Source organism: Chiloscyllium plagiosum, chromosome 30, assembly GCF_004010195.1.
Source record: "Chiloscyllium plagiosum isolate BGI_BamShark_2017 chromosome 30, ASM401019v2, whole genome shotgun sequence".
Classification (NCBI taxonomy): domain Eukaryota; kingdom Metazoa; phylum Chordata; class Chondrichthyes; order Orectolobiformes; family Hemiscylliidae; genus Chiloscyllium; species Chiloscyllium plagiosum.
The window spans coordinates 38,568,947-38,595,546 of NC_057739.1; the positions used below are offsets into that span (position 1 = coordinate 38,568,947).

The window sequence follows — 26,600 nt, forward strand, 5'->3', positions numbered from 1 at the left end:
CTTTTCCAGCAACACATTTCCAGCTCTGATCTCCAGCATCTGCAGACCTCACTTTCTGCTCCAAGATCCCGTTATAATCTATCAGAATATAGTGAAGGGTATTGGTAATGGACAAGTTGTAGATTTTTAAAAAGGCATCATGTAAGAAGTTTTTAAATGCATTAATTAACATATCATTTCTGTGAACGGGTTCACTTGCCCACTGTTCCTATGGTTTTCTGTCCCGAAAATGGCCTGGGTAAGGAACAGAGGTGAGACAGCAGTACACTGCATACCATTATCCATTCTGAGGAAGAGTCGCCGGACCTGAAACTTTAACTTTGATTTCCCTTTACTGATGCTGTCAGACATGCTGAGCTTTTCCAGCAATTTCTGTTTGTGTTTGTGACAGTGTATGCCATTATCTACCCTCACCCACTTACATCTTAACCTGCTTCCATCAGCAAAATCTGGCCCAAGACTTTTCTCAGCAGAATAGAAATGATTAAGAGGAATTCTGATTGAGATGGTCAAAATTGAGGGATTGGGATATAGTGAATGGTAACTAGAGGACATAAAGTTAAGATAATTACCAAAAGAATAGAAGATATGGTTTAGAGAATTTGGAGGGTTGGAGGGGAAAACTCATTCCGTTAGTGTTATTTTGAGCGTCCATGCACCGGCTATATCAATGGGCTGCTCAGTATTCTTCATCGCTATCAATGAGGAAACTCGTGTGACCTCATTGCAGTGTCTAGTACTGCCTGAAGCAATGCTACATTAATAAATTGCTCCCTCATGCAAAGAGTTTAATGAGGTAACCTGTCAGAAACAGTAGTTGGAGCAGAATCAATTTAGAAGGGAAATGCATATATATTTGAAAATGAAAATTGTGAAAGGGGAGTGGCAATGGAATTGAATGAAGTGGATGGCCCTTTCAAGTAGTTGGCATCTCCCCACTCCGTCAAACATTGAACTTTCATAATGCAATGCTACAATTCTGTATTGACTATGTAGTAATTTTGTACTGTTCGAAAAATTGTAACTTGCAGTGCCCATAAATCAGAAGTGTTACCTGATACAGACATTGATACAGCTGATGAAGTATCTACAGTAAAAGGTAATATAGAACAGAATCCCTTCTGTTTCCAGCACTACTCACCAAATGAACAAAAGAGTAATATCTGGGCAACATGGTGGATGTATACCAATCTCCCCTTTGATTCGTATACTCACTGAAAAACACAGAACAAGGATTGCCACTACCCCCTATAAATTGTGGAATTGGTGATAACACACTTTCATATTTGACTTGGGATTGGGTGGGGGCGAACAAAAATTAACTGCACGGTGATTGTATCTTTAGAGCACGTATATGTAGATATCAGATTGAAACTCGGTTGGTACAATCAATTTTTGAATATGCTCTGACATTGTTGCAAACAATACACAAGAAATGGGAATATTACTGGAGAGTCACCAACTCTCCAAAAGAAACTCTATCATTAAATGAGCTAAAGTTGGAAATAAATTTGACTTCTGTAACAGGTTTGCTTTATAACTGCTTTTTGTTTTTGTTATGGAATCCCCTGAAGCGAGTGGCATCTGAGAGAGTCGGGCGGCACGGTGGCACAGTGGTTAGCACTGCTGCCTCACAGCGCCAGAGACCCGGGTTCAATTCCCGACTCAGGCAACCGACTGTGTGGAGTTTGCACATTCTCCCCGTGTCTGCGTGGGTTTTCTCCGGGTGCTCCGGTTTCCTCCCACAGTCCAAAGATGTGCAGGTCAGGTGAATTGGCCATGCTAAATTGCGCGTAGTGTTAGGTAAAAAGGGGTACATGTAGGGGTATGGGTGGGTTGCGCTTCGGCAGGTCGGTGTGGACTTGTTGGGCCGAAGGGCCTGTTTCCACACTGTAAGTAATCTAATCTAAGAGTCAATGAAAAATGACACAATTACAGAGCGGAGACAGTAGGACCTACTGCACTCTCAGCTACCTCCCCTCCAGCCCCACCCGAAGCTCCCAGCCTCATTCCTGAAGAAGGGCTCCGGGCCGGAATATCGATTTTCCTGCTCCTCGGATGTTGCACGGCCTGTTGTGCTTTTCCAGTAACAAACTCTCAACATTTACAGAGCGATTGTCTGGAAGTTATCAAACTATACCTTTTTTTAAAAAAAATCAGTTTTCTTTCTTTATTCCCCAACTTTAATATATACACCTAATGCAAAGATCTGCATCACAGCTTCAAAGATATTGTAACCTTATCCAGGCACACTGCAACAGAAGGCTCTGAATCTTAATTAAGAATGGGAAACTCTGCATAATTTCTCTCTGGGGCAGTGAGACTAATTATAACATTATTGTCGTCATCACATTAGGATCAATTAACTTAATTGGAAATTGAAGTTTTGATTTATAAGGCTCACCCTACATCATCGTTCACGAATAGAACCCTAAATTAAGCTTTTGAAGCAGCTTACTGAGGTGTCGCACACTTCTGTCTTTATAGAATAACAATAAAATTCACAAAAATGCAGAATTTGACTGGTATGTGGAATACTGGCAGTGGCTTCATTGAAAATCATCTTGCCTCTTCATTCACTTTAGCAGCATCTCAAGCGTCATTTGGTTCTGGTTCCCAAAATGCGCGCTCTGTAGCTATGTCCTCCAGAGGACAAAAGACAACAACACCTAGGTCAGTAAAAATGAATAGCTGAAACATTTTTTTTGTAATTGTTATGTCTGTGGAATTCTATGTTAGCTTGTCTAATTTTAAAATTTACTTTGTACCTCTATTTAAACTGGTCCTTTAGTTCAGATGATGGCAGTAATCGGGATCTCTCTTCTTTCTCTACTCTATTGTCCTCATTTTGAAAGAGTATTTCAGGTATTGCTGTCAGGCTTTGCTGAGAGAGCTATTGTCTTTATTTCCCTAAAGGACCTCAGTTAGTCTAACTTACTGCAAATCCCTTTGAAGGCTCCAAATCTTTTGCAGAAGAAGGTAATTGATCTCAGTGTGTATTGACTCTCTTCGCTAAAAGCGTGGCCAGTCCAATGGGAAATGAGGGTATTCAAAAATAATTATTTAAGCATAAGAGTGTGAGAACAGCGATAAAGTTCCAAGTCAGGATGGGATGTAGTTTGGAGGAGAACTTGCAGATGGTGATGCTCCCATGTGTCAGCTGCTCTTGTTCCTCTAGGTGGTAGAAGTTGAGGTTTTGCAAAGTGCTGTCAAACAAGCTTTGGTGATTGCCCTGTCTTCTTGGTGACACACACTGCTTGGGCTGCCAGAGCAGTTTGCATGTGTTGCTGGAAGTTTCTTTATGTAATCTCCAGCCCCCATTGTCCTAGAAAATCAAGGAGCCTTCTGCCCATACTATCCAGCTTCGGTATCTTTTTTAGTTAATACAAAAATAATAAAACAAAAATTAAAGGATACCTTATTTCATAATGCCCCTTTAATCTGCAGCACTTTTATTTATTGTGGAAAAACAAGTTGCAGCAATTGTTTTCTCAGTAATGACTCATTGAAGGTGAGTGTAACATGAACACAAAATCTATCTGCCCAGTCTGAGGTTAATCAACTAGCTCAGATTGTTAACAGATCCAGTTGCATCTCCGTACCAACGATGGCCTACTGTTATAGGATGGATATTATTAAGCTAAAACAGATTCAGAAAAGATTTACTAGGTTGTTACCAGGTATGGAAGGGTCGAGTTGTAAAGAAACGCTAAGAGCATATGGGATTGAGAGGTGACCTTACAGAGTCAAATAAGAAGCAAAAGTAATGAGTGGTGGAGATAGGGTTAATGGTAGATGTCTTTACCCTAGGATGGAGTATTTCATGACTAGGGGGCATAGTTTAAAGATGAAAGGAGAGAGATTTTGAAAAGACAGTGGGTGGTTCGCATGTGGAATGAACTCCCAAAGGAAGTGTTGGATGCAGGCACAATTTAAAACATTCAAAAGAGACCTAGATAAGTACATGAATTAGAAAGATTTGGAGGGACGTGGGCCGGGAGCTGGGATTAGTTCAGTTTGGGATTATGATCAACGTGGACTGTTTGGACCAAAGGGAATGTTTCTATGCTGTATTACTTTATGACTCTATAACCAATTAGCAACTTCTTCTCATTCTGTATTCCTTTTCAATGTTTGTTTTCTTGCATTTTATAAACACTTTGATTTGTACCTCTTTTTAGCAATGTTTAAGGAAAAATAGTTTCTCATTAATTTTTGAATTAATAATTAATTAATTTTTAAATAAATGATTTCAAACAGAGAACAACTTTGATAATTGGTAACTGATGCCTTTGGAATAAATAATTCTTTAGGATTTCTGCATAGCAGCTGTGAATTGAGCTCCTCTATCAAAAACCAAGAACAAAATACTGAACAAAACTCTGGCATCGAAGAGCACATACCACCAGGGAATTGTGATTTTCTCTTAACGAATCCTGATTTCAGTGTTGCTGCTGAAATTGCTTCGATCACTGTGATTGGTCTGAGATTAATGCAGCAGATATTGCAGATATTTTTGAACAGCCAATATAGCTGATGCACATGACAATCAGAAACTCATCACAGGATGTAGTTATCTCCTGCACTGTAACAATTCTGTGATTCTGTGAAATATCTCCTGTTTAACCTACTGCCTTTACCCACTCTGAGCCAGGATAAACAGACCAGGAATGGTATCAGCAGCAAATTGTTTATTCACCTTAGCCACCAGCCATTATTCTTAATTTGGAAATTCCAACTCACATGGTAGTTTTATCAATAATTAGTCATTTGGCCTGTAAAGTCTGCTCTGCCTTTCGATAAGATCATGTCTGATCTGATCGTGGCCTCAACTTCACTTTTCCTACTTACCCCATTACCCTTTCACTTCCTTTCCCCGTTTTTATTTTCATTCCCTTCTTCCCTGACTCCCGGCTCTATTCTAAATGACAAATCAAGAGACTGCCATAATAATTGATTGTGTGAAGCACTTTGTGACTTATCAACTTGATATTGCATCATATAAATTTAAATCTGTGATTTGGGATTTTTGTTGGAACATGTCTGTTAATCCAAACATTTCCTATTTTGACCCAATTGTTAGCCAATAGTGAAATTATTACTTCAGCAATATGGTCGGTCCACACTGAATTGTACCTTTTACATCAACTGCATTGTCAGAGGGTTAAAACTTGCCAGAGTCTCCTAAAGTAATTGAAAGACTTTAATTTTCATTGATGAATTTCACAGAATCTCCAGTGATTTTATAGATTCTGTGCCTCACTAAACTGCAGCACTAACTGTAGGTTATAATTTAATCCCAAATTCCTTCCTTTGGGTTTATTTGCAAAATCGTTTGTTCTGTTTTGACTATTCTGTGTTTGATATCTCAGTTAGCTAACATATTCACTATGGTAAAAGGTCAGAGAAGAACCACAACTAAACATCTCTAATTTTACAGTGCAGTCAAATATTCCAAGATAAACCGTTTTGACCCAAAATATCAAGTTTTTGGAGAAACAGTAGAAGAATCTGAGTAAGTAAAATATAAAAGTGCTAGTTATGTATTTTTGTAATAAGTAATTACAAGCTCGTTGCTTTCTGTTAGTCATATGAACTGAGAAGATAATTTAACAAATTTCATGCTCAAATGCTGCTCGGTTGCATTTCATCTCCTGTAGTATATTCCTATCTATTCCTAGTTACCTGAATGGCCCAGATTTTGCTGTAACAATCACTGTAAAAGTGTCAGTGTTTGCCATCATTATTTCTCTGAAACAATCCCAACCTCTGGAGTCTGAGCTGAAACTTTTAGGACTCTGAGCAATGTGGGCTATGTCAAGGTTTGTGACAGAGAAGTCCAGTGAGGATTATCTTAACATCAGGAGCATTCCATTTCATCTTTTAGACATTTTAACAAATAGTGTGGAAAGTTTTTCACTGGGCAATGGCTGGTTCCCAATTAAGGGGGATTATTGCCTGTTAAAAACCTTGTTAACATCTCAACTTGTCCCTTTACTATTCATCTTACTATCTTACCAAGTGTGCCAAACTAGTTGTCGAGAAAGCGGTGCACACAATGGTGAGAGGAACTTGGAGGGTCAAACCTGTTATATAAAATAGACCATGCTCATGCCACTGAAAGTACCTTAACAATCCAGTGTGGAGCTATTTGAAGGTTTGTTCAGCTGTAATCCAAACAAATCCTGAGCTTGGACAATCTTCTGGGACCCATTTAAACGTCCGCAACTATCTAGGTCCATTACTGTGGGTTTGTCAAGGGTTTTCGGGAAAGGGACTGAAGCAGTGGTAAATTCCAACAGCATCAGGCCTTCACATGTTGGGCACCACACCTTAGAAAGAATATATTGGCTTTATAGGCAGTACAATGTAGGTTTAAAGAATGATACTTAAATTTCAGGCATTAAGTTATGAGCAGAGATTGGAAAAGTTAGGCCTGTTTTCTCTAGAACTTAGAATGTTAAGTAAGGGTAATATTATTGAAGTCTTGAAGATATTAACAGGAAAAGACAGCGTAATAAAAGATAAACTATTTCCACTGGTTGGGGAGTTTTGAACTAGGGGCATAATCTGAGACTGTTTAGGAGAGATGTTAGGAAGCATTTCTACACACAAAGGGTGATAGATTTTTTGGAACTCTCTTCCACAAAAAGCAGCAGATGCTGGATCAGTTGTTACTTTTTAAATCTGAGAAAGATCATTCTTTGTTAAGCAAAACTAAAAAGGAACATGGACCAGAGGAATTAGGCCACAGATCAGTAATGATCTCACTGAATGATGGAACAGACTTGAGGGGCTGAATGGCCTACTCCTGGTCCTAGGTTTCTGTGCTCCGAAATGGAGACTCTTGCCCATCTGTAATAGGCATTCCCAGTGAACACTTACGAGGTACTGTTCACAATGCTGACCACACCTTACTATTATGTGTGAAACTTTAATGTGGATCATTCTTTCTTTCAGCCAATTTAAAGGATCAATAACATTCATTTTGTGGGAGAATACTAATGCTTTCCTGGCTGTTGCTGAGGTGAGCAATTATTTTGTTCTTTGATTGCAATACAAGAGTTTAGCACTGTGCCATGATTTCTCCTTTGCAATATACATTTACATATCATGTTGTATAGTAAGAACATCAGACAATACAGCCTCTCAAGCTCCTTCTAGTTTGTAAGTTCATAACATATAGGAGCAGAATTAGGCTATTGGGCCTGCTCTGCCATTCAATCATGGCTGTTGGATTCAGCATTTTATAAATAACCTTCCACACCCTTGTCATTTGTTTTTCTGTCTGTCTCCTTTCAGTTCCATCATGCGAACAGTATTTCGGTCTGACATGACCTTTCTTAATGTGATGCCTAGGGGATTTGGATGACATCAAACCTTGTTGTAATGAGCTAAATGGGCACTCGAAATAACTCCACAGAGGCCAGTATCCCACCCTTTATTTACATGTGCACAGTACATGGGCTCTGACCAGCCAGCTCAGAGCCAGTCCCTAGACTGAGGAGACCTTCTGAATCTCCTGTTTATATCTGTCAGCCAGGGCCCAGGTTAACAACCGCAATTGGGGATCTTGTGGTCAATGCGATCCACCTAGCCTGCTTCCATCCTTGACAGCATTCGAGGTACAAGTCACCTGGAATATCAGTACAGCTAAAGCAATGGGTGTCCAGGGCTCATGCTGGTAACAGGCAACAGGCCCAATGTGTATGCAAATAAGATGGCTAGTGCCTCTTTTTTGCAAAAAATAGTGTTAACCTGAGCTCAGCTGGTACCAGGCTGCCTGTATTGAGGAAATCCTTGTCTATATGCAACCAACCAGCCTTCTTTAAAGGGTCAACTTGAAGGTACAGGAATAGAGAGGATGTTTTCCTCTTTTGGGAGAATCTAGAACCAGAGGTCATTGTTTAAAAAGAAGAGGCCACTCATTTAAACATAGATGAAGAAAAATGTTTTCTCTGAGGTCACGAGTGTTTGGAACTCTCTCCCTGAAAAGACAGTGGGAGCAGAGTCTTTCCATATTTTAAGGCGGAGCTGGTTAGATTCTTCAAAGGGTTGGAAGGCTATCAGAAACAGGCAGGAAAGGATTTGAAATTGCAATTATGCAGCAGGTCAGAGGGACTAAGTATCCCAACCTGACTTCTTATTCATATACTTGTATAAGTACCCTTCCTGGTGTCATAGTAAAGCCACAATTACAGCCAGGACCATGAATGCTTTGGGTATGGAATACATATGTAGGCAAGTCAAGTCGATGGATGTATAGTCCTCAGCTGAGTGAATTGGAAGTGGTATACAGGAAGAACAGGCTCGATCTTCAAAATGCCTTTCTGATGCTTATTTTGTTATTAAGTGACCTTACTGGATAGGTGGTTTTTATTATACATAAGTTCTTCCACTAACTGCTATGATACCTATATAATATTGAACAGTTTCATATGTATCATTTCTCTTTTAGACTCAAAGACAGTATTAAATAAATATGATTTCTTAACCTGCATCAGGACTATTACAAAAAGAAGGAGCGACATCCAGTCTACCGTGCGGAATATCTGAAGGACACATTTGACCAGTGCATGGATGAGCTGACTCAAAGGATGCTATCATATCAAGCTCAGGCTGATATCTACCACAGCAACTGTCTGCAAGGTAACAGGAAAAGTTAAATTAAAGTTTTATCAATCTAATTTAACCAACTATACAAAGAAAAATGGGACTGGGATATCAAAGCTATTACAGAGACATGGCTCAGGGAGGGGCAGGACTAACAGTTTAATGTTCCAGGCTATGGATGCTGTAGGAAGGAGAGAAAGGGAGTCAGGAGAGAAGGGGAGCAGCATTTTTGGTTAAGGATAATATTACGGTTGTACTTAAGGAAAATATTCCTGGGAGAACGTCTAGTGAAGTTATACGGGTGGAACTTAGAAATAAGAAAAGGATGATCGTCTCATTGGGATTGTACTCATAGGCCCCCAATAGTCAGCGGGAAATTGAGAATCAAATATAGACCTTAGAACATAACACCTCAGTACAGGCCCTTCGGCCCTCAATGTAGCGCTGACCTGTGGAACCAATCTGAAGCCTATCTATCTAACACTACTCCATTTTGATCTATATGGTTATCCAATGATCATTTAAGTGCCCTTAAAGTTGGCAAGTTTACTACTGTTGCAGGCAGGGCATTCCACACCCCTACTACACTGAGTAAAGAAACCACCTCTGACATCTGTCCTATATCTATCACCCCTCAATTTAAAACTATGTCCCCTCATGCTAGCCATCACCATCCAAGGAAAAAGGCTCTCACTGTCCATCCTATCTAGCCCTCTGATTATCTTATATGTCTCAATTAAGTCACCTCTCAATCACCTTCTCTCTAACAAAAACTGCCTCAAGTCCCTCAGCCTTTCCTCATTAGACCTTTCCTCCATACCAGGCAACATCCTAGTAAATCACCTCTAAACCCTTTAGGAGATCTCTGTTATCTGTAAAAATAAAAGGGTTGTGATGGTAGGGGATTTTAACTTTGTAAACATAGACTGGGACTGCCATAGTTTAAAGGACTTGGATGGAGAGAAATTTGTTAAGTGTGTACAAGAAAATCTTCTAATTCGAAACGTGGAAGTACGTACACCACAGGAGCAAAACGTGACCTTTGGGAAATAAGGCAGGACAAGTGACTGAGTGAGCACTTTGGGGCAAGTGATCATAATTCTATTAGTTTTCAAATAGTGATGGAAAAGGATAGACTAGATCTAAAAGTTAAAGTTCAAAATTGAAGTAAAGCCTATTTTAACTGTATTTGAAAAGGAACTTTCAAAAGTTGATCGGGAGAGGCTATTTGCAGGTAAAGGGTGGTTGGAAAGTGGGAGGCCTTCAAAACTAAGATAATAGAAGTCCAGATACACATGTTCCTGTTAGTGTGCAGGGCAAGTCTGGTAGGTGTAGGGAATACTGGATGACTAGAGAAATTGAGGTTTTGGTCAAGAAAAAGGATTCATATGACAGCTATAGACAGCAGGGATTGAGTGACTCACCAGAAGATTATTAAGGCAGTAGGACTGTACTTAAGAGGGAACTCAGGAGGGCAAAAAGGGACATGAGCTAACTTTGGCAAATAGGGTTAAGGAGAATCCAGAGAGATTCTACAAATACATTAAGGGCAAAAGAGTAAATATGAAGAGAATTGAGCCTCTTAAAGATCAATAAAGCTGGCTGTGTGTGGAACCACAGGAGATGGATGAGATAATAAACAAATATTTTGTGTTAATATTTACTGTGGAGAAGGACGTGGAAGCTAGGGAACTTGGGGAAATAAGTAGTGATGGGAGAGAGTGAAGATGACAGATGCTGGAGATCAGAGTCAAAAAGTGTGGCGCTGGAAAAACACAGGCAAGGCAGCATCTGCGGAGCAGGAGAGTTGACGTTTCAGGCATAAGCCCTTCATCAGGAAAATATAGTGATTCTTGCAAAGTGACCATATTACAGAAGAGGAGGTGCTGGTTGTCTTAAAATGCATAAAGGTAGTTAAATCCCCAGGACTGATCAATATCTCAGAGATTTTAGGAAGCTAGAGCAAAGATTGCTAGCCCCTTGCTGAGATATTTATATCATCAACAGCCATAGGTGAGTTGCCAGGATGGAGGGTGGATAATGTGGTGCCATTATTTAAGAAAGGTGGTCAGGAAAAGGCAGGAACTATAGACTGTGCGCCTGACATTAGTGGTGGGCACGCTGTTGGAGGGAATCCTGAGGGACAGGATTTACATGTATTTTGAAAGGCAAAGACTGATTAGGGATAGTCAAAATGGCTTTGTGTGTGGGAAATCATATCTCACTAACTTAATCGAGTTTTTTGAAGAGGCGAAGGTTGATGAAGGCAGAGCAGTGGACATTGTCTGTATGGACTTCAGCAAGGCATCCAACATGGTTCCGCATGGTAGACTGGTTAGTAAGATTAGATCACATGGAATCCAGGGAGGGCTTCCCAAAAAGATACAAAATTGGCTTGAAGTTAAGAGATAGAGGCTAGTGATGATGAATTGTTTTTCACACTGGAGGCCTGTGACCAGCGGTGTGTCACAAGGATTGCTGCTGGATCCACTGCTTTTCATCATTTATATAAATGCTTCGGATGTGACTGTAGGAGGTATGGTTATTAAATTTGCAGTTGACACCAAAATTTGTTGTGTAGTTGACTGTGAAGAAGGTTACCTCAGAGGACAACAGGATCAGATGGGCCGATGGGATGAGATGTGGCAAATGGAGTTTAATTTAGATAAATGTGAGGTATTGAATTTTGATAAGGCAAACCAAGAGCAGGACTTATGTCAATGGGAGAACCCTGGGGAGTGTTGCCAAACAAAGAGACTGGGGGTGCAAGTGAATAATTATTTGAAGGTGAACAGGTAGCCAAGGTTGGTGAAGAATGTATTTGGCACGCTTGCCTTCATTGGTCAGTACATTGAGTATAGGAGCTGGGATGTCATGTTGTGGCTGTCCAGGACATTGATGAGGGCACTTTTAGAATACTGCATTCATCTCTGGTCTCCCAACCGTAGAAAACATGTTTTTAAACTTGAAAGGGTTCAGAAAACATTTACAAGGATGTTGCCGGGATTGGAGAGATTTGAGCTATAGGGAGACCCTGAGTGGGTTGGGGCTAATTTCCCTGGAATTTCGGAGGCTAAGGGGTGACCTTACAGAGGTGTACAAAATCATGAGGGGCATGGATAGGGTGACTATCCATGGTCTTTTTCCCAGAATAGGAGAGTCCAAAACTAGAGAGTATAGGTTTAACGTGTGAGGGGAGAGATTTAAGAGAGGCCTGAGGGGCAACCTTTTCATGCAGAGAGTGGTGCAAATATGGAATGAGCTGCCGGAGGAAGTGATGGAGGCTGGTACAATTACAACATTTAAAAGGCATCTGGATGAGTACATGAATAGGGAGGGTTTAGAGGGATATGGGCAGCATGGTGGCTCAGTGGTTAGCACTGCTGCCTCACAGCACCAGGGACGCAGGTTCAATTCCAGCCTCGGGTGACTGTCTGTGTGGAGTTTGCATATTCTCCCTGTGTCTGTGTGGGTTTCGTCCAGGTGCTCCAGTTTCTTCGCACAGTCCAAAGATGTGCAGGTCAGGTGAGTTGGCCATACTAAATTGCCCATAGTGTTCAGGGATGTGTAGGTTAGGTGCATTAGTCAGTGAAAAAGTAGAGCAATAGGGTAGGGGAATGGGTCTGGGTGGGTTACTCTTCGGAGGGTCAGTGTGGACGTATTGGGCCAAATGTCCTGTTTCCACACTGTATGATTCGATGATTCTATGGGCCAAATGCTGGCAAATGGGACTAGATCAATGGGATATGTGGAATCGGAGGCTCTGTACATCTCTGTGACTGTATGAAATACTTATCTCAGAGATAATATGAACATTAATCATCAAGGACATTTTGATTTCTGTACGGTATTATGTATTATTTATGTTCAGAGCTTGCCTTGGTTCAGTTTTTAAGGAAAAGCAGTTAAGCAAAAGAAAACCATTTTCATACTTCCGTTTTCTCTCGTTTTCCTTCATTTTCTCAGGGCATTGGTGGACAAGGGTTTTGTCTCCCTAGAGACTAGGTGACTGAAAGGGTAAATGAAAGCGGAGTTGACACCAAAGAGATAACCAGCTCCTCCCTTCCACCTCAATAGTCAAGTTCTGGGCAGGAATGTATATGCATGAGCTTCCTGACCTATCACCATTTAAGGCCCTTTAGTGCTCAATTCACAACCATTTTTGGGCGTCACCCTGTTTCTGGCTCAATTACCAGCCTTCCCAGCAGGTGAGAATATTGGCTGTTTTCTCAACAAGAAGACCAGGATAGTTTGCCTCATGGCTTAGGGGTAGAGACCCACCATATGCCACAATCTGGTGTAACTGGGGACAAGGGTAAGAGCTGTAGGAGTGGCTGTAAGACATTCCTTTTTCTTGCCTTGGTACCTTTTTCTCTGTGACTCTAATCTCTCAATTCCCCCTTCCAAAAACATTCCCAGTTTTCATGGCTGAGACCCCTAGTTCCCTATCACTTTCTCCAGCTCCAGCGACTCCTGGCCTGTTGTTGTCCAGCAGCTTCTGACAGGGCGGAACCTTCTGGAACACTACCTGAAAGAATGGTCAACACTTAGGCGCTTGTTTCAAGTGGAATTGTAAAGGCCTCAGCCTCAGTTTGGCTGAAGTCAAGCAAGTCAGCAGAAGGTATCCATGATATTGAATTGTCAGGAATAGCTTCATCATAAAATTTACATTATGGCAATATTACAATAATGAAATTTACTTCCATTTAATTTCATTCCTTTCCCATTATCTTTTGGATTGCTATCAATTATTTATACTTCTGATCATTGAATTAACATGCCCATTCATTCATTTTCTATAAATAAAGTGAAATATTTTCCTTATCCATTTTTCTCTTGGCTTCTGCCATTCTCCTTAAAGAAAGGAATTGTTGGATACAGTTTGTTTGAGCATCAGTTCTAAAAGCACTTTTCCAATGGTTGTAAATACAGTGAGGATGATCCTTCTGTAATATTTTGACAAATTTGACCACATTATCCATCTCCAATGCACGGGTGGGATAGTCCTTTGCCTGATTCCATTTTTATTTGTCAGGGTAAGCAACTACCATGTCTACCATTCCCACTTCCCTACTGTTGCCTTTGGAGTTCTCCAAATTTCCACTCTTGGATCCACCAACACAGCCATTCTTTTCCTAACTTTGAAGGTTTGTCCTTATCTTTCAGTCCCTATCCTCAAATTAAACTAGTTAAAGGCATACAGAGTGAATTTTCCTGGCAACTCTCCCCACTTGGGAGAAAACTGCAATATGATTTCATTTCTCACTGCAACAAACTCAAAACCTTTGTTTAGTTTCTATCAAGTGTGATTGTTCTTTCAGAGTTCAGAGAGCAGTTAAAGATATTTGAGGAGTTGGTCTCCTCTGTGCCTCCATTCCTAATTGAAGAGGTTCTCAAGCAGCACTTGGACTTGATCACAAAGGTCTTGGCAGAAAAACGCTCCACATTCAGGGCGAAATTAAATCAACTGGAGAACACCAAGGTAAAATGGCAAAATGAAACATTCATATCATTACCAGTTGTCTCATTTCTTTTAGGGAGAGTCAGTCATGTATTTCTCTCATGCTCTTCAGTCAGTGACAATATTCCCAGTCTAGCTGATTCAGCGCACTGTTAGCACCACAACCCTAGCCTCCACATATTCATACCTGTTTATGATATTCTGAACTTGGATATAAAAATCTGGGCTGTCATTTCATGCTGAACCTGAGGGAAACCTGTACTTATCAGAGGTGCTGTCTTTCAGATGGTATGTTAAATTGAGACCCTGTCTGCCCTCTCAGATATACATTAAACCAGCATGGTTTTGAAGAAGGCTGTAGCTCCAAGACACAACAGATTTAGTTATCAACATTTAATTCTAAGATGGTTCACAAAGTGTAGTTATAAGAGAGGTGTAATTCACATCTTTTGTCATGGTCTTTCAACTTTTTAAAATTGTTGTTTTTTGGCTGTTAGTGTTTAATTCCGCATTCTCACAAAAGCTCACAAAAACAAGGATAGAAAATAAATTTGAACGTATTACACGTGGAACGATTGGATATGCCCAACGTGTTTTAAATAATGCTTATTTTCCCTTATTTCTTTGCATTAGACTGAGAACAAGCACAGGTTACGACCAATTTTGGGTCACCCCAACAATGCAGAGGTGCTGGAGCGTTTGTGCAAAGAGGAGGAGGCAAGGCAGAATGCTGAGTTCACAGAGATCAAAAGAAATGCAAAGGATCAGAAGGCAAGAAAGCAATTAAAAATCCTACTATTGGATCTTAACAGCCTTCAATTCATTATTTCCAATTATAGCAGAGAATCAGTGATTGGTAACCTTAAAACCTTCAGTGGTGTTCTTTATGAATGAAACTGCACTGCAATGTACCCGAACCAATTGTTTTCTGCTTTGTCTTTCATGAGACTGAGTTCTGTTAAAGGTAAAGAAGTGAAATGAAATATGCATGATCACACTAGTTTTACAATATATAATGTATGCCAATGGCTCCAGCAACAGTTGGGTAAGTAAGGGCTATTATCTGGTGCAGTACTAAATGATACAGACTGGCTCTGTACAAGGCTGGGATTTTCAATCCCCCATGGGGGCCAAAGCAAATTGCAAATAGCACTCTCAGATGAAGTGGTAGTTTTCATGATGCTTCTAGGACTCACTTGAATTTTCAAAAGGGGAGATGGGAATCCACTCGCCTCCAATTAACAGTGTAATCTGCTTATGACTGGGTCAGGAAGAGTGAGAAAGATTCAATATGTCAAGCACCTAAGCTGAACAGCCTCCTTCATCTTTGTATACTGCTATGGGGATAAACGTATAGGTTATTTAAATGGGGAACATGATCCTGACCTAGGAATTTTGGACCGGACTATGTCTTTCCTTCACATTGGCCATTTGACCAGTGCTGCCTCCTCTCCTGAGTAAAGCAATAACAGACCCTGCCATGACTGTCATCTGTGTACAATGATTGCAGGAAGTTCCTACCCCTTAGTAACGCTTGGTGTCAATAATTGGGTACCAAACCTGTCACTAACCCAATTAGGGAATTTACATTTGACGATTTTATCACCTGAGCAACAAGATGTGGTTTGGGGTCAGGATCTGGAAGATATTCAGGTATTGGGTTCCTGACCCCAAGTCTCCACTTTGGTAGCAGTAATGTTGTTATAATTGACCTTAGTTCTAGACATAGTTTTTATCTGGAGTGAATTAATTCATTTTTTTTTCTTTCTGTTATAATAATCTTTCTTGTTCTTTTGTTAAAAGTACATTGACAGCCTTTTTTGAATATGTCCCATGACTGACCACCATGGTAAGCAAGTTTCAGAAATAAAACTTATGGTCTGTCAAGCTGGGATCTGACTTGTCTAGTCCTAACATCAACTGGGATCATTACATGATTAATGTAAGATAGGTTTACCCTCTATATGTTCAATGTCACATATCATGCAGTAGTTTCAAAGCAGTAATAATGGCTTTTACTCTTTTTGAAGGGCAATCTATCTAACTGCCTTATCAGTGATTTGCTTGTGTTTTCTGGTTTCATCTTCACTCATTAGGGCAATATGAATATTATGAATATTTTGCTATCTCAGTTAGAATACCCCCATTGTTACACTTTTCAAATGTTCTCAATATGATCATTTGATATTTCCACAGAACTGTATGCTCGAACATGCCCAGAACTTTGTGGCTGCACTCTCCTCCCTCTCTGAACAGCTCTTCCTGGAATATGACAATTTCCTCATTGTTGATAACATCCAGTCTGCTCGTAAGTGGTTGATCGTTTTGTAGTTTATTTTTAATTTAGCCTGAAGTAGTTTCAAGAATGTCAGAAAGTGTGACCTTACAGTTGGAATATGTTGAGGATGCTCCACAAAAACACACCATCATCTCACGGACAAATACATAAACTAACTTGAGGCATGTAGCATTCCTCATATGTACCAGAGAATCACAGAATCATCTATATAGGAGCAAAGTGGCTGGGAAGTAGTAGATTAAACATGGAGAATGAAGGGAGATATTATGGGTATGACAGACGCAAACATTCACAGACTTCTGTGCATTAAAATCTTATAATTTGGTCCCTAGTAATAGTACCTAGACTTACATTAGGATGTCTCAGAATTCATCACTTTTTTCCTATTGTAATAAATTATTCTGAAATGCAATGACAACATGATGTAGACAAACACAACATGACCCCAGAAAAATAATGAAATTAGCAACCGCTTGATCTGATCTGTACTGGTTTCTGGTAAATGTTATGCAAATTTTCTATCAACTCCTTTTCGATATTTACATCTAGTTAAACCATCAGGCAGGGCCTTGATTTAACAGAACCATCTGGAGGATAATTGCTCCCCTGAAATATGAATTCAAGGCCTGATGTGGAGCTCTGAGCCCACAATTTATTGACTTAAAACCAAGAGTTCAACAAAATGAGCCCAATCTGACATAAGCACTTACTGGGCAAAAGTGAGGACTGCAGATGCTGGAAACCAGAGTTTAGACCAGAGTGGTGCTGGAAAAGCACAGCAGGTCAGGCAGCATCCGAGGAGCAGGAAAATCCTGCTGCCTGACGTGCTGTGCTTTTCCAGCACCACTCTGAGATAAGCACTTACTGTACTGACCATTTTCCTGTCAACAAAATCAAAATTACACTGAACCACTTGGGTAGAAACTCATGTTGGGCTATGAGACTAAGCTTGTGCTTTTTTGTATCATTAAAGGCTCCACTTACTAACCCATTCCAATAGAGCCAATTAAGGTGAGTAATCAAACCAAAGTGTAAAACAAGTGACACATACAATCCTGCCTTTTTGTACAACAATCCAATTTGAATTTATATCCCCCTACATTTCACTGCAGGTTACAAGAATCTGAATGCAGCCAGAAAATGGATTTCATCTCTTTTTTTGGCTAACGTTGCAATTTCAATTGTGAATGCAGCTCTAAACGCGTATGAACCAGAGATAAAGGCACAAAAACGTACTGAAGAAACCGCAAAGTTCAGTTTTATTTCTGATTGTCATTTCTGTGTCCTTTATATATTTCAGAACCAGAAGCAACAGGTGAAACAACCCGGCAGAAACGAGCTGGACCCCCAATGCAAGAGGAGGAAAATACTTCCACTGATGAGGTGCCCCGTGAAAGCAGGTAACTAGTTGGGGGTGAAACCTCACCACCCTGTTGTCCCACAGTCTCCTGTGGCTGTTGTGTAAGGGCTTAGGGACCCCAGAGCAACCTTGCAATGGTGTTATGGAATTGTCCATCACTGGACATAAGTAGCAGTGTGAGTGGAGTCAAGAAACAAGAGAGAACACACATGTAGAGTTAGGCAGAAGCTTAAAGTCTAGCTATATAAATGTTAGAAACTAGCATTAGGTGGTGAAGTTTATGGAATAGACTTTTAATACTGTGACAGTAAGATTAGAGCCTGGTAAATTTCTGAAAACCATATATTGTAGTATTTAGTCTCAATATTTAATAGACAGAGTTATAAAGAAGCCCAAACCTGAAGACAGTTCCTGACTTTGCCTTCTTCACAACCAATCTGCCTTGAACCCAAACTCATAGATGTGAACATAAAGTCACACAAGGAGATGGCCCACTCTACCTGTGTGAGCGAGGTTAGGACAGCCTAGTCCAGAAACCATCATTGCTACGTATTACTGACCCAAAAATGTAGACTTGAATGACAGAAAGGTCCTTGAATGCTGGGCTGCAGGTAGAGAAGATCACATGGATTTTGTCATGATCATGTCCATCCAGCAAAGCTTAAAGTGAGAACCCAGTGCTCCATAACTGTACAGTATCTGTCCTCATGTCTTATTCTTTAGCTATGAGGTGGGAAGCTTTACAATGATATAAGATGCTGTATAAATATAATTGCTATTGTATAGTTAAGAAATTAGCTTTCTGTCTGTTCCTGCATCTGCCTGAGCAACTTTTTCAACCTTACAACCTTTCAGCACTTTTTTCCTTTTCTTTGGAAATCAACTTACCTGTACGTACTCTTCTCAGAACATAACTTAACCAGCCTCACCCTCAGTCTCCATGCAGTCAATGTACGACAAGCCCCAGTAAGACCTCAATCACCTCAGTCTGTGAACATCATTATTTTGTGCACTGGCAGAACTCAACTCAACTCAACCCTATTCGACTCTTAGATAGAGCCCCTGATAAGCTGGTCCTACTCCTGGGAGGCTGGGGAGGTGGTGAAAACAGAGACAGTTAGAACTTTCAGTGGAACATACCACTGTGTGAGAGTTCAATCCCAACAATCTGTGTGACATAACAGCTGAGAGTTACAGCTAGTTGTGTGGAGTGGTGTTGGGATAAATAATGGGCTCATCAAAAGGCTCCCATTGCTAACATTATTAAATTACACCCCTGTTCTGCTTAGAAATCCCCTCCAATGTAACACTTTAAACTTCCACGTCAGGTGTGATATGAACACAATAGATTGAGAGGTCTCACTTCAAGGCATTATACACAAGATTGGAAAAGCAACGTTGCCACAAACTGAGGAAATCTGGAATTAATAACGAAAATGCTGAAAATACTCAGCAGGTCAGGCAGAGTCTGTGAGGAGAGAAGGTCAATTAGAATCATAGAGATGTACAGCACGGAAACAGTCCAACCCATCCATGCCGACCAGACATCCCAACTCAATCTAGTCCCACCTGCTAGCACCTGGCCCATATCCCTCTAAACCCTTCCTGTTCATATACCCGACCAAATGCCTCTTAAATGTTGCAATTGTACCAGCCTCCACCACTTCCTCTGGCAGTTCATTCCATACACACACCACCCTCTGCGTGAAAAAGTTGCCCCTTAGGTCTCTTTTATATCTTTCCCCTCTCACCCTAAACCTATACCCTCTAGTTCTGGACTCCGCGGCCTCAGGGAAAAGACCTTGTCTGTTTATCCTATTTGTGCCTCTCATTCTATAAACCTCTATAAGATCACCCCTCAGCCTGCGACGCTCCAGGGAAAACAGCCCTAGCCTATTCAACCTCTCCCTACAGCTCAAACCCACCTTTGGGAGGAATCCCAAAGCTAAAGGCCCAGGTAGCTGAAGTCTAATGGTGTAGACATTAAAATTACTCCTGCTCAAACATCAGAGGAGTGCAGGCAGCCCAGAGGGTTGTGTTGATCGAGGTAGGGAGAGTTGAAGCCCTTTCAGCTATTTCAGTCCTGTGGCGGGGACAGACACCTGTTTGGGTGATTCAGACACTGAGCTGCAGGAATATCGGGCCATAACATGTTCAAGCACTTCAGAGAGGAACAAGAGGTTGGAGGTGGGGTGGTAATTTGCCAGGGTGAACTGCCGAGGATTGCTTTCCTGGGAAGAGGAGTGACGACAAGGTGATGACTTCACCCTGCAGGCCACCATGGACAGTTCACCAGGAACTTTGACACGTTGCATCGACTATTATCCATGTAGTAACAATAGAAAAGTAAGTATCACCAATATCCTCAATCTTGTTCATTATCTAAACTGTGCTCAGAGAACTTTCTGCTCATCTTTTAATTGCATGTGATTGTTTGTTCTGCTGGAGGATCTCCATTACATATTGTTAATTTTCATTTTCACTATTCCTTTTTAAAGAACATGGCCGGGAATTCCAGCTCATGAGCTTTCAGAAAGTTGTCGGCAGTACAACGTCCAGGGACCTGCATCCATGGCATCTTTGTTTGTGGAAACTGCGGCTGTGACAACTGTGAAGACGGTACAGGCTGATCTGGCCATACTTGAGGCGAGAGATTCTGCCTACGCGGTTAGTTTTATTCCTGAGTCATCTGCTTTCTTTCTGCTGTCATATATCTTTGCACGCAAATTTTTATACAAGTTGTGGCTTTAAAAAGCGGAAGTAATTTATACTTCCGCAGGTGGGTACCCGCATCAACAATCTGGGCAGTAAGTTGGCACATCCCAGCCACTGCTCGTGCTGAGTTACTTGAGAAAAATGGCAAAGGCAGCAACAGCTGAGACTTCCCAGGTGGCATCCACCATAGCTCACTGGGTGACACCGTCACCTCTGAGTCAGAAACACCAGAGACACGTACTCTAACACTGAGGCAGTGTTGCAGTTTCTGATATGCCATTTGTTAAGTGTGAGATGAACTTGAGGCACTGTCAGCTATCTCAGATGGTCATAAAGATCCCACAGTAAATATCGGAAGAAGTTCTATCCATATTTGATTAGATTCCCTACAGTGTGGAAACAGGCCCTTCGGCCCAACAAGTCCACACAGACCCCCTGAAGAGCAACCCACCCATTCCCCTAGATTTACCCCTGACTAATCCACCTAACACTATGGATAATTTAGCATGGTCAGTTCACCTAACCTGCACATCTTTGGACGGTGGGAGGAAACCGGAGCACCCGGAGGAAACCCACGCAGACACGGGGAGAATGTGCAAACTCCACACAGACAGTTGTCCGAGTCGGGAATCAAACCCGGGTCCCTGGCGCTGTGAGGCAGCAGTGCTAACCACTGAGCCACCGCGCCGCCCCATTTATGGGGAATATTTATCTCTCTGTCAATATCGCTTGAAAGAAACAGATTATTTGGTCATCACCAGCTTGCTGTTTGTAAGGTCTTGCTATCTGGAAATTGGCTGCTAGATTTCATACATTACAACAGTTACTTTGGAAACAACACTAGAAATTATTGGAAAAACTCAGTAGGTCTGGCAGCATCTGTAGAGGGAAAGCAGATTTACGTTTCAGATCCAGTGGCCCTTCTTCAGAACACAGTGTTCTGAAGAAGGGTCACTTGACCCAAAATGTTACCTCTGCTTTCTTTCCACAGAAACTGCCAGATCTGCTGAGTTTTTCCAGCAATTGCTGATTTCCAGCATCAGCAGTCCTTTGTGTTTTTTTGGGATGACATAAGGTCACATGTTTGTACGGGTTTGTTCCTTCTTCTGAGTGGGAGAGATGGTTGGGTAAAGTTGCCATAGTTCGACCGGGCCATAGGGCTGCTCTGTCCCATTAGAGAGAGACATTGGTGGTGGTTTCATCTGAAGGTCAGCACGCCTCAGGCGAGGGGAGAGATTGGGAAGGAGAGTTCTTCACAGTAACCTCAGCCAGTGGAGGAATTGAACCCACGCTGATGGAGTCATTCTGCATCTCAAGCCAGCCAACTGAGGTTGCCTCGCAAACTAAAAAAACTACAGTTATGTGGAGAATGTGGAGAAACTGGGGTCATTTCCTTGGAGCTGAGAAGGTTAAAGAGAGATTTAGTAGAGTGTTCAAAACCATGAGGGGTTTGATAGAGTAAACAAGGTGACAGATAGGTCAATCTTCAGAGGTTACAAACTTAAGGAATTGGCAAAGGAAGCAGAGGCAATAATAAGAAAATATTTGCACAGAGAATGTTATGTTCTGGAATGTATTGCCAAGAAGGATGTTGAAAGAAGATTTGATTTACTTTCACTTGAAGGGGAACATTTGCAGTGCTCCAGGGAAAGAGAAGAGTGGTAGGAGCAGTGGCCAGTGGAAATTATTGTTAGATCTTTCACTGAATCAGCACAGGCCCAACAGGCTACAAGCTCACCTTCTGTTCACCGCCATTCCATGATCCCTTTAATGTTAATGCTCAGTAATGGCCCAGAAGGACAAGGCTGTGAATATAGATCTAGTGAACCAAAGAGGTTAGAACACTCCATGATTAATCTTTGGCTGTTGTGTTTGCTACTCTGTAAGAGACCAGCAGCTGGGACTTTACCTCAGCTCAATTGATGGAAAAATCAGCCACACCTGAAAAAGCCTATTCATTATCCGCTAAGTGAGCTTGGTGGGGCTAAAGGATCGCAATGATCAGCTTCAATTCCAAAGAGTAAGCTGCTGGAGGGCTGTGTTCCTCTGGAAACAAACTATTAGGTTTTTCTGTTCCATGCCTGGACCTACTGGATTACATGAGCACAGTGAAGTCAGGTGACCTCCTTTAGGATATGTGCACTCCCCTGTCTCCATTATATTAACTATAGGAGCAGGAGAAAGGAGGACCAGGAAACACAGAGGCATCTGGGTGATCTTGTACATGAAACACAAGATGTTAGCGTGCAGGTGCAGCAAGTAACTAAGAAGGTGAATGGAATTTTGGCCTGTATTACAAGTGGGATGGAGTTTCAAAATAGTGAAGTTTTGGTTTAATTGAACAGGATGTTGATAAGGCTGTACTGTGTATACTTTTGGTGCCTATATTTCCAAAAGGATCTTTTGGAATTGGAGGAAGTTCAAAAGAGATTCACTAGGCTGATTTCTGGGATAAAGGGGTTAACATATCAAGAACAGCTAAGCAGTTTGAGTTTGTATTCATTAGAGTTTAGAAGAATGAATGGTGTTCTTATTGAAGCATTCAAGGTTCTGAGGACAGGATATATTTGTGAAGATATCTCCTGAATGGTTGGGGAATCTCAAACCAGGAGACCTAGTTAGAGAAAGGGGGACACTCATTTACATCCGAGATAAAAAGGAATTCCTTCTCTCAAAGGGTAGTGAATGTCTGGATCTTGACTGCACAGAGATGTGCAGGCTGGATCACTAACTATTTAAGATTTTTGAGATATCGAGAAGTTGAGGGCTATAAGGAGTTGGCAGACAAGAGGAGTTGGGACCCGGGACAGATCAGTCATGATCTTCTGAATGGTAAGGCCCTGCTTGATTTCTCACAATCCAGTGTGACCAACAGCATTGGGTACGTTTTGTCCATTATACCCAACAAAACATTGATACACCTTTCCCCAAACATGCCCAACAGAAACATTCCTGCTCTGTGCTTTAAGTTGCTTAACAATGATTCGATCATTATATTTTAGTTTGCTACATTAGTGTGTACTTGTGCCTTCAATTATTTATTAATTTTATCGATTATCATGACAAAAGAATGTTACTGCTGAATAACTGTTATTCATTTTGTAGATACAGTTGTTATTATGTATATTATGAATATTGGGTTCACTGTACATACATGGTACACACTCAACCCACTTCCTATACAATTCCAGTACTTTTACATAAACAGACAGACACAAACATACACTTATGTGCACATACACACACATGCACACATTGACTGACACGCCCACATGGTGACTGACATGCCCACATTGACATGCACACATGGTGACTGACACGCACACACAGTGACTGACACGCACACACGGTGACTGACACACACACATAGTGACTGACACACACGGTGACTGACACACACACCTTGACGTGCAACATATGGTGACTGACACGCACACCTTGACACGCAACACATGGTGACTGACACGCACACCTTGACACGCAACACATGGTGACTGACATGCACACATAGTGATTGACACACACACATGGTGACTGACATGCCCACCTTGATACGCACACATGGTCACTGACACGCATACATGGCGACTGAGACGCCCACCTTGATACACACACATGGTGACGGACATGCACAAAAGGTGACTGACGCACCCACCTTGATACACACACATGGTGACTGACCAGCCCACCTTGACATACACACATGGTGACAGACACGCACCCATGGTGACTGACATGCACATGATACCTGACACACACTCATGTGACTGATACACACGGTGACTGACACGCCCACCTTGATACACACACATGGTGACAGACATGCACACCTTGACACGCAACACATGGTGACTGACGCACACATGGTGATTGACACACCCACATTGACACACACACACACGGTGACGGACACACCCACCTTGATACGCACACATGTCACTGACACACCCACCTTATACGCAACACATGATGACTGACATGCACACATGGCAACTGACACGCCCACATTGACACACACACATGGTGACTGACACACACACAGTGACAGGCATGCCCACATTGACACACACGCATGGTGACTGACACACACATGGTGACAGGCATGCCCACATTGACACACACACATGGTGACTGACACACAGGCAGGCTACCTGTTGTCCCTTCCTCGATTTTAATTTGCTGTAATTATTGAATTTCTGCTTTTAACAGAAATACAAGCAGCATTTTCTGCAGGACATATCACAGATAGAACATGAGACAAAGGGGCTGCTGATTAATGCTCAGAATTGGCAAAATGGCTGGAGAGACTCTGTCGTCAATATAATGAAACTCTATGACCTGGTGCACCCTCCTTGTATTATTTCTGATCCTGTGCTTTAAGTTACTCAATGCTTGCTCATTAGTTGTATTTTAATTCACTAAACTAATAAAGATATATTCGTTTTTCTTAATGATTCATTAGCTTTATCAATTATCCATTGCATAACAATGTTAGTGCTGTACATCTGCATTCATTTTGCAATTACAGGAATTATTATTTACTCTGTGCTCCAGTTTCTGGCTTCCAATCTATCACGCAGTATATATGTATTGACACTAAAAGCCCATAGACTAGTCATACTATGTGAAAAGTAGTAAACATATTTCAGTGGGTGGCTGTATCACCTCTTGAATCAAATATCTGTGGGTTCAAGTCTCACTCAAAAGACTTGCAAACCAAGCTAAAGGTTGGCCAGGACTCTGCTTGTTGGCAAAAGAGATCCCATGACCCTCTTCCAAAAATGAACAAATGGAGTTTTCCCCAGTGTCCTGACCAATCCTTCCATCAGCATCAGTAATGATGGATTTTCCAGTCACTGTTAGGGTGCTGTTTGGGGAGGTTTGCACTGCACCAAATGGCTGCTGCATTTCCTAAGTTGTTTTTTTTTATATATAGATATTTTTATTGAAAAATAAATTTTTAAAGATTTTTTACAAAATTACAAAAATAATACAAACTAGTGTATTCCACTTTACAGTATAATAGCAACACCAATATGAAATTAAATAAATAAAAACAAAATAACTACTAATCTATTCTACAAACACCCAAAACATAAAATAGGATATCATATATTACTAACAGTAAACAACAAAGTAATTAAATAACTAGACACATGCTCAAAATAGATTTACAGCAAGTCACAATAGAACCCATATTTATACAGGATTCCTCCTCCCAGGAGTCCCCAAACCAGCCAGAACCACTACCACAGTCAGACAAAAGTCCTGGACAGTACGGCCAAAATGTCTGTGTCGATGTAGTTCAAAAAGGGCTGCCATGTTTTATAAATAACTCCGTTTTTTGGTGCACCATATCCTAAGTTTTTTTAATCCTTGCATGCAGTGTGGGCATTGCTGGCAAGGCCATTATCTGTTGCTCTTCCCAAATTGCCCCTTGAGCTGAATGGCTTATGAGGCCATTTCAGAGGGTCACTAAAAGTCAATAACATTGCTGTGGTTTGGAGTCACATGTAGACGTGGCTGGGTAAAGTTGGCAGATTTTTTTTCCCTGAACAGCATTAATAAACCAGTTTTTTAAAGATGAAAAACAACAATAGCTGCATGGTTATTACTGTTAGACCAGCTTTTAATTCTAGAATTATATTCAGAATTTATCTTATGCCGTAGTGGGATTCAAGCCCAAAGTCCCCACACTTTTCAAGGACTCTAGATTGTTAGTTAGTGACATGACTACTACACCACCAGCACCCCACAGCAGGAAGCACATTTCAGGAGAGATAGAGGCCTCTGACCAGTGGAGTGCCACAAGGATCAGTGCTGGGTCCTCTACTTTTTGTCATTTACATGAATGATTTAGATGTGAGCATAAGAGGTACAGTTAGTAAGTTTGCAGATTACACCAAAATTGGAGGTGTAGTGGACAGTGAAGAGGGTTACCTCAGATTACAACAGGATCTTGACCAGATGAGCCAATGGGCTGAGAAGTGGCAGATGGAGTTTAATTCAAGTAAATGCGAGGTGCTGCATTTTGGGAAAGCAAATCTTAGCAGGACTTATACACTTAATGGTAAGGTCCAAGGGAGTGTTGCTGAACAAAGAGACCTTGGAGTGCAGGCTCATAGCTCCTTGAAAGTGGAGTCGCAGGTAGA

General features: G+C 41.3%; 1 protein-coding gene across 2 annotated transcripts in view; it reads left to right on the forward strand.

Annotated features, from left to right (window-relative positions):
* Positions 1-24,876, forward strand: part of LOC122564934 (coiled-coil domain-containing protein 180-like) — a 106,032-nt gene extending 81,156 nt beyond the window's left edge. The window contains exons 22-32 of one of the 2 annotated variants that reach the window (XM_043720426.1): positions 1,032-1,099; positions 2,586-2,673; positions 5,441-5,515; positions 6,961-7,027; positions 8,505-8,649; positions 13,935-14,095; positions 14,708-14,845; positions 16,271-16,382; positions 17,674-17,773; positions 20,232-20,400; positions 24,658-24,876. In XM_043720426.1, the coding sequence (XP_043576361.1) occupies positions 1,032-1,099; positions 2,586-2,673; positions 5,441-5,515; positions 6,961-7,027; positions 8,505-8,649; positions 13,935-14,095; positions 14,708-14,845; positions 16,271-16,382; positions 17,674-17,773; positions 20,232-20,400; positions 24,658-24,828 (1,294 nt within the window). In that variant the 3' untranslated portion in view covers positions 24,829-24,876. The remainder of the gene's footprint in view (positions 1-1,031; positions 1,100-2,585; positions 2,674-5,440; positions 5,516-6,960; positions 7,028-8,504; positions 8,650-13,934; positions 14,096-14,707; positions 14,846-16,270; positions 16,383-17,673; positions 17,774-20,231; positions 20,401-24,657) is intronic. The other variant, XM_043720427.1, reaches the window with a different exon arrangement.
* Positions 24,877-26,600: the final 1,724 nt, after the last annotated feature.